General features: G+C 36.2%; 1 protein-coding gene across 1 annotated transcript in view; it reads right to left on the bottom strand.

Moving 5' to 3' along the window:
* The window catches only part of LOC107727619 (centrosomal protein of 85 kDa-like), an 82505-nt gene that overhangs the window by 20653 nt on the left and 52260 nt on the right, over positions 1-9592 (bottom strand). The window contains 1 exon segment of the mRNA XM_016537543.1: positions 481-566. Within this exon segment, the coding sequence (XP_016393029.1) occupies positions 481-566 (86 nt within the window).

The raw sequence follows: 9592 nt of genomic DNA, 5'->3' as shown, positions 1-9592 counted from the left end.
ATATATTACATAATTTTAACATACATGATATATTTTAAAAGTATTTTAAGGTAAACTGTACATAATATATAATATAATAATTTGATTTCAATAAATATTTGACCCAACATCCTGAAAAAGGTCTTGTTCTTTGTGTACAACTTAATGTGGCAATCTATTAATTTAACATATATATTAATTTAAAATAAATTTATAATAATATAAAATATATAATCACAATAAATATAACAAAATAATTTTATTTTTAGAATTATGTAAATTTTATATTACAAGTATACATATTAACATATATTTATATATTTGCATATTACATTACATAGATTATAATATATATAATTCTTGAAATGAGTGTTTCTGGACCATTCTAACCCAATTTGTCAGCCGATTTTAATATATATTTGACCCCACAACCTAAAAATGATCTTATTCTTTGTGTACAACTTCATGAGCACTCTAATAAAAGTGTCTTTGTTTACTCACCGGTCAATCTCCAGTTCCCTCTGCCTCAGGAGTCCCTCCTTAATCTTTACCAGGGTATTGACAGGGAGAGACGTTCCACCCAGCATCTGCACCAAACAATAATTATAGCATTAGAACTGCTCATCTGGTAAACACGCGGGGTCAGGCTAGTGTGTACTTATGGTAAGCACACTGTAATTAGCATACTCTGTCATCATAATCACCATCAGCAACAAACTGCCACCGAAGCCACGCAGCATTACAGTGAAGAACTCCAGGGGGTTTGTAAATGTCTCTTCTTGCCTCGAGGACGACAGCGAGTCTTTGTGCTACTGAATCTAATTATGCATTTGTTTATAACTTTACTTGCATGGTTTTTCCAAGGAGATGCGTGGTCTGTCATCATAATCACCATCAGCAACAAACTGCCACCGAAGCCACGCAGCATTACAGTGAAGAACTCCAGGGGGTTTGTAAATGTCTCTTCTTGCCTCGAGGACGACAGCGAGTCTTTGTGCTACTGAATCTAATTATTTATTTATAACTTTACTTGCATGGTTTTTCCAAGGAGATGCGTGGCTCACTGAAAGTAATCTGAAATTATATATATATATACACATGTACAGTAACATACAGTTTCCCTATAGTCAGTAAGTACACAATCCCCAGCAGCGCATGTTTGAGTGATGGTCTTGCCTCTTTAACACAGAGATCATCAGGGCACATAAATGGGAGCATTGATGTGCTATCAGAGTGCTGAAAGGACCCCCTGAAGAGCTCACTGATGATGTCACATCCCACGGTTTACACTACATATTCACCGGACATGAATGCTTGACTCTATAACTCACTACAACACAAGGGAAGTCTATTGAGACTTGAAATATTGTTATCCATATTGGAAGGGGGACTGGGGTTAAATGTGTCGCCCCTTTCATGTGAAACTGCTCAATTTTCAGATCTTTCTAAATATTTATATATATAAAAACTATAAAACATACTTAAATATACATAAATTAATATTTTCAATATATTTAATATCATTTTAAAATATTTTAGTCGCTGCTTTATTAATATACTATAATCAGATTTATATTCAGGATTTGCAGGTATTAAAATAAACAAATAATAATAATTTTACATATTTAATATCAAATAATTTTATAAATAACAAATTGGAAAATTAATGAATTAAAATATTTTAATTGCTACTTTATTGATATACCGTATTGGCCTGAATATAAGACGACCCTGATTATAAGACAACCCCCCTTTTTCCAGATGTACCTTTTGGAAAAAGACTCGTTTTATGCGTATTTGGCGCCACCTATTGTTGTGGGTGTATTATTGACATGTCAAAGTCTAGACCCTGAATATAAGACGACCGCGGTTTTTCAGATGTATTTCCAAGAAAAAAACATTGTCTTATATTCGGGCCAATACGGTACTTTAAACAGGTCAATTTTCAGGATTTGCAGGTTTCTCATAATGAAATTAACAACAATATATAATAATTATTAAATGCATTTAATATAAAATAATTTAATGTTTAATAATAAATTAAAAAATAATGAACAAATTTAAATATTTTTCCAAAAATGTTATAATCGCTACTGTATTGATATAATATAAATAGATCTAAATGCAGGATTTGCATGTTTCTCGCAATGGAATTTTTCATTTAAAATTAATTATTTAATTTTAGAAATGTATATTTTCAAATTAATTAATACATTTCAATGAATAATTATTAAATTTAAATCATTTTAAAAATCCATACTTTCAAATTACGTTAGTAAAATATAGCAAAATCTTTTACGCATTATTTTATTTATTTTCAAATTATATTTATTTTAAATATTATTTTATTGAATATTTTCAAATTAATTAAATAACTAACAATTAATATAAATTAAATTATTTACTTTAATCATAAGGTGCCTCCATGTTCATTGTTACTGATTCTTTGTTATCTGAGCAACTGTTCAGAATCTAAATAAATCTTAGGGGTCCTATACTTTTTGCACTGGATACTGGATGTGGTATGGTACATTTTATCCGTGGAGACCAATGGCTGCCATCCACTAGACTATGCATTCAACTGATGTGGTTGCGCAGGAGCAACCGCAGATGCCAATTACACAACCAGTTATCAGATGTATTAGTCTCATTTACATCAACTCTTTAAAATAGTGCGTATTGTTTCCCTGACCCAACTCGGCAGACTTGACCAGCCGCCAGGCTCACAAATGCCAACCCTATAAATGTGGCACATAGTGGCACACTCGAGCCTGCAAACATGCCTTTATTTGCCTCTGGAGAGGTTTTAGTCCCAGCAGCAAACGGCGCGGTGATAAGAAGCAGGTGCCACTTTCATTGCCAGGCCTCCCTCAACTCTTCACATAGCTGGGGATATATTTAACAGACAGTGTGTGGTAAACACAACGAGCTGGCTCAAATCTCCACAGTATGTGCCACGAGCACCAACCACTCGCACACAAGGAGCTGTGCAGAAGGAGTCCATCACCAGTTGGGTGGCTGGCAGCAGCAACAAACACAGGTTGGGAAGCAGATGACAGAGAATGGATGGGGAGAAGTTGCGTAGGCAGCTCGCTCTATTCACTCTTGAATGGATTATTTCACCCAAAAAAGAAAAGCACAATGACTTTCTGTCTTTCCTTATGCATAAAAAAGGGTGCAAAAGAACCATAAAAAGTTGTAAAAGTAGTCTATACAACTACATTTATGTGAATGGGTTTAAATTCCAGCAAAGAATCGATAAAGAAATGTGTACCTTGAATGCAATACAAGTTGCTTTGGATAAAAGCGTCTGCCAAATGTTTTATTAATATAATCTTAATTAAAATGCTAAAAAAATGAAAGAGACATCTTAATAAATGTTAAGAAATAATAAATAATTGTAATGTTTTATTAAAAGACTAAAAATTATTATTTTTATTACAACATAATTACTTGAATACTATCTTGGAGTCAAAAAGATTAAAGGGGTCCTATTATGCTTTTTCACTTTTTAATTTTAGTCAGGTGCTGTAGCTTCAAATTTTCGGCATGTCTAGAACAATTCTTACAAGTATAACACGACGTAGCTGGGCGCCGCGGACAGATGCCGAACGGCGCCGCCGGTGTGCCTACACTCATAGAAAATAAAGTATTTGAATTTTAAAGACGTGGCGCGACGCTGCGCTTCTCGTCCGGTGTGCGACCGCCTGAAACGCTGTTTTTTTCACCTCCGTGTCCAAACGTCTTTGTTTGGGCTTCCGAAAGCGGATGATGTCAGGAAACAGTGGTTGCAATTTATTTTTTAACTCTGTTCCTGAGCATTATAACCCCAATTTGCTATTGTGTGCTGCACATTTTACTGAGGACAGCTTCCACAACACGAGGGAGTACGTTACAGTGCCGGATTCGCCAAAAAGCTTTTGTTGAAAGACGGAGCAAGGGGCGGGGCAGTAATGAAACACCGTCTAAGCTGTTCGCCAGTCACAACGCAATGGGACAGCTAACCAATCACAACACATTTTGTTTTTCAGAAGGCGGACCTTCATCAAAGCCGGAACTAATCAAGCTGTTTGTGCCAGGCTGGGGAGAAAGGTATTTTAATAATGTAAATTATGTGAAAAATAATGCGTTTTTCGAACCAAGCATGAGAGCATGATCCTAGTACACCCCCAAAACAAAATCAAGACTTTGTAAAAGAGCATAATAGGACCCCTTTAAGAACCACTGATTTAAGTGAGTGGTCTTGTAAATTGAATCATTTAAAAGATTCATATCAAAAAACGATTCAGTCACAAATTGCACTTTTAAAAAATGTTCAGAAGAAGAGATGTAGGGTGAATTACAAGATTTTCCAGTCAAAAAAAACAACAATTTTTTTTCAATTTGTTCATCTATAATTTGGCTTCATAAAATGTGTAATATTGTGCACAGGTTATATAGACTGCTTTTATTATTTATTTGCATACTTTTAAACTTGAGAGTCCCAATCCTATTAATTTTGCCTGCATGATATTTAAAAAAATGACATTTATTTTAAAGACCGCACTAGCACACTTTCTGGGTTTCAAATGATAAAACAAAAGACATATTGTTCATATTATGTGGACATTTAAAATATATGTAGAGAAAGTACAGAAACACTCAAAATACTCATAAAAGACAGACCAGCACACAATTAAAATATCTTATTTTGCTGATGAAATGACAAAATGTTCATTTTTAAATGAACTAATCCTTTAACACAAATGAACGCAATCTGACGAGTCTAACAGGGCAATATCGGACTAGAACTTCTTAGACATTAATGATCCAATTTTGTTTAATAATATTAATTAGCTTCCTTAAAGCAACTGTGACAGGTGGAAGTAGGCCAACCATTCAACCAAATGAAAGTCTGCAGGCCTGTGACGTGTCCATGCATCTGACCAGAAGGCTTTACGATGATGATTGGAGCGCATGGGAGCCAGGACATAGCTGTCATTCCCCACCAGCTTGTCTCCTCTGAGGGTGTTGTCGCCACATGCCAGAAGTACCATGCCATTCCTATCAAGACCGGGACCTTCACACTTACATAAGATACTATGTTGACCCTAGGGCTCCACAAATCTGTCATAAATGCAGGCTGTTATACAGATGTGGCCATTAAGAATGCACATTTTTAAATTATATTTTTGGGCCTTTTTATGCCTTTATTTGACAGGATAGTAGAGAGCAGACAGGAAAGCACTGGGTGAAGAGAGGGGAGTGGGACCGGCAAAGGTCCTCAAGACGGGAATCGAACTCGGGTCGCACAGCTGTTTATGTCGCACGCTAACCACAAGGCTATTGGCGCAGACAGAATGCACTTTTCACGCGGCAGCACGCAATTCGTCACACGTGATCGTGGAGTTCCCTGTAGGCGCTTTTTCAGATTTTTTCAAAACATTGTTGTGCTTCACACAATTTCCACCATGTTGCGCAAGGAATAACATTCTGCAGTTAAACACCCAGGCAAGATCTACTACAGCATTCTATTGCCACGCTAAATAAAATAAAATAAAATAAATCTAAGATTACGAGATTAAAGTCATAATATTTTGGGAATAAAATCAAAATTACGAGAATATAATCGTAGCCATATTGAGAATGAAGTCATACTAATTTGAGAATAAAGGCCTAGCATTATGAGATTAAAGAAATAAAGAAAAAAAACAAAGTCGCAGCAATATGAGATTTAAGTCATTGTATCTGTAGGTTTTACAGCATCAAAGTGTGAGTGTTTCTATGACAAATATTACTTACCAATAACTAAACAAGCTACAAAACATGCATCATAGTAGCTAAGTCCCTAAAAGAGCACAGCGCCTGTCCTCTTGGTAAGTGGGCACCTAGTGGGAATAAACGTCTATGTTTACCAAATTTTTTGCTGTTACATAAACTAAAAGCTTTATGAGTCAGGAGAACTTGTTCCTCCACCTGCTCCTCAAAGCTCCTGACGGCACTGTTTGTCTCCCTCCACGCAGCCATTTAAATAGTCTAAGACAGGAACAGCTGCTTGAAGAAGGAACCTCATTCATTACAGTAGACTGAGGCCAGAAAATGCAAAATGCTGCGTCTTTAATTTTATACTCCCTTTGGTCCTCGTTCGCCTCGAGTCAACAACTTTGAATAGGTCTTCATTTTAAAATTGAGAAACCTCCTCTGCATATTCTATTATTAACCACTACCACATTAACTCTATGGACAAAATCCACATTAAACACCACAATAAATGACTTGACGTCGCATTTCCTATTGAAACAAGTAGTTTGGGCAGGACACACTAAAGGGGAACATATTTTTGATCAATTTTCCAGGAAGAGGTGCACATATATTGAAACTTCAATTGCGATAAGCTGATAATTATATTGCGGTTATGGTTAATAGTGAAATCTATAAATATAATTCTTATTCGGTTTATAACTACAATTCTTATTCTAATAGTACTACTGTAATAATTATTATAACAATTCTACACTATTTTTGTAAATAAATAATAAATAATATATATATAGCCATATCACCCTGCAGCCTAAGACTGGTTGCCCACTGAAGCTAAGCAGGGTTGAGCCTGGTCAGTACCTGGATGTGAGACCTCTTGGGAAAACTAGGTTGCTGCTGGAAGAGGTGTTAGCGAGACCAGCAGGGGGTGCTCATCCTGTGGTCTGCATGGGTCCTAATGCCCCAGTTATAGTGATTTATAAAATCCTCAAAGCTCAGAAGAGCTGAAGAGTTCAAGAGGTGATTTCATTGATTTCAGATGTAAAAACTAAAATTTCTAAAAATGTAGCTTAGTCTGGTAGCCATTAGAAAGAGGTATTCTTCCACAGAGGACGGATGCCCTTGGTGAACAGTATAAAAGTCAGATCCACTCTCTCAAAAGCAGCAAAGAGCACAGGAAAGGTCTGATGCCTTTCGGCTACAGCACTTGAACAGTTTCACTCTGTCACATTGCACAGCTAATCTGGTGCCAATTCCCTGAACTCTATCACACCCTGCCACTCCAAGGCCCTGCAGACAGCCGTCCATCAACCTCTTGGCATTCTGGGACAACACAAGGTAGACACGCTGGCTCCATTCGAGGTGGCGGTACTCAGAATTGCCAATAAAGACAGTGCTGTGGCCATTTGTAATGCAGCGGGGAGTTCAGCAGTGTGTTATATAAGAATCACCTGTCGGTATTAAGCACAGGTAGGTGATATCGGGTTTGCTTCAAGCTATTCTAGATCTAGAATACTCACTACATAAAAACAGCGCAAATACATAAAACTGAACATACTGTGTCCCAAAAATTATAAAAATGTCTTTACATTTGATTAAGAAACAAAATATTAAACAAACTGATATTTATTTGAAAGAAAAAAACTAGAAGCACATCTTTTAGGCAACATTTCTTAAAAAGGTATTTAGGTTTTTAAATGATAAAACAACAGATGTACTGTTCAAAATAAAGACAAAGCTTATTTTGACATTTAAGCTACAATTAATGTATGAATGTAATTGGATTGGATTAGGCAACTAAATATCAAACCAAGTTTTTTGAGCAACACACACACACACACACACACACACACACACACACATATATACAGTATATATATTGTATGAAAGTCATTGCATTAAATTGGGCAACAAAACTATTATAGCATAATAATATTTATTTGAAAGAACAATTGCACAAGCACACTTTTTAAGCAAAATATTTATAAAAGAAGGTTGGATTAAAGTTTTAATTTTTTTGAAGTTGTAAATATAACAAATATTATTGGTGTACATTTTACAATAAAATACTATTTCAGCTTTTCTACTTCAAAATGTCATGTTTAATTCAGTGTTACTTGCTGTCTCTTTTTGAAATGTATTTAGTGAAAATTCTTACAACACTTTTTCTTTGTGCATTGTTCAAAATAGCAACAATAATAATAATATAATTTGGTCACTTAAGCAACACTTAAAAACGTTATTGCATAGACATACTGTAGATTAGATTTAGTAACAAAATATCAAGCCAAGTGATATTTATTTGAAAGAAAGACAAACACACTTAAGAATAAAAAAATTTTTCAAATGATTTTTTAGGTTTTAAATGATAAAAAAAAAACATTGTTCAAAATGAAAACCAAACACAAGCTATTTGGACACTTCAACACCTGTGTGAATTTGAGGAGGAATGACTTCATACATCCACTTAAAATCACTGTGGCTCCAGTTAAAAGTACATGCTATTAAATAGCAATTTAGAAAGTTAATTCTGAGAAAAGCAGCATTTGTTTACAGATGCCACTTAATGAAATGACATTCAGACATGTTAAGTGTCACTCGAGTGTCCGAATACCTTTTGAGGGTCACTGTATATACACACACACTCTGTCACAACCCAAAGGGGCACCTCTGTGTGTGTGTGTTCTGGTGACAGCTGTTGGATCCGGGGAGCGAGTGTGCTAAGCTGAACGATGAGGTGAGACATGGATGTATTGCACCTAACGAGCAAACTTTCCAGCATTGTCAGAGGGCATGGCACAGGCAAACGGACAATGTGTATGCATGCGCATGGCAACCAGGCATTTACACGCCATAAACACTCTGTAAACGCAGTACGGTGGACAAGGTCACCAGAGAGGACTAACCTCCTCAATTAACCTCCTCCTCTTCCAAAAAGGACAGTACGTCTACCGAGCCGAACGGCACACACGATGTCCCGTTGCATTGGGATTATGGTAGTGAGAAGAACTAACACGCTAACTAATGCACATTCAGAAAGATCTGAGGAACTATGAGATGAAGGAATTGCTTAAAATAATTGGTTTATGCTTGATTAGTCCTGGTTTAGACGCACAGCTGTAGTGTTCACCAGCAAAACCTCTTCAAAAAGTCTTTTTGATGAAGCTGAATCATGGACATCATTTTATAACAACAACCCTCAAACTTTGGCATCTAGTGTGCATTTTAAAGACTTTTTAGACATTGGCTTGGTTTTGGTCAAGTGGCGGTCATCCAGACTTCGCCAAAAACAGTTTGGCATTGGCTGGAGGCTCCGTTGAAATCAGATGCCATCATAATGCCCTCTCCATTCCTCATGTCCTCTTCAAGCTCTTAGAGCTTCCCTGACTAGTGAACAGAGCTCCTTATAAGGAAGAGAACTCGGGATGTTTTTATCTCAAAATAGAACTCAAACAATGAGGAAAAAAAGTTCAAATATGCAAGAAAGTTCACAGAGCCCCCTGAGGATGCACTTAAACCACAGTTCGAAGATGATTATAGTCTATTAGGACATAGGTATCACCTTCTCAATGGAACCAGTCATTTAGCACATGCTGTCCTGGCCGCAACATCAAGAGAATATTTGTATTAATCCACCAGTGAGACTGAGAGCTGCCGGATACAGTTACAGAGTAAATTCAACCAGGGCTGAACGGTTCAGTAATGGGGAGATGCATGCAAAAGCAAGGAAAACAATATATTAAGCACAAGTACTGTTTGCAAATATTTCTGTTTTGCTTGTTTAGATTCTCACAAGCCTACTTGGCACATGCAGCAGGGAAAAGCTTAGCAAAATGTGTCACCTTAATATAAATGCACAATTTTTATCATGAGA

The sequence above is a fragment of the Sinocyclocheilus rhinocerous genome, unplaced genomic scaffold (genome assembly GCF_001515625.1).
Source record: "Sinocyclocheilus rhinocerous isolate Xijiao unplaced genomic scaffold, SAMN03320098_v1.1 scaffold185, whole genome shotgun sequence".
NCBI lineage: Eukaryota > Metazoa > Chordata > Actinopteri > Cypriniformes > Cyprinidae > Sinocyclocheilus > Sinocyclocheilus rhinocerous.
Note: the sequence above shows the minus strand (reverse complement) of the source record. Positions and strands in the feature narration are given on the sequence as shown.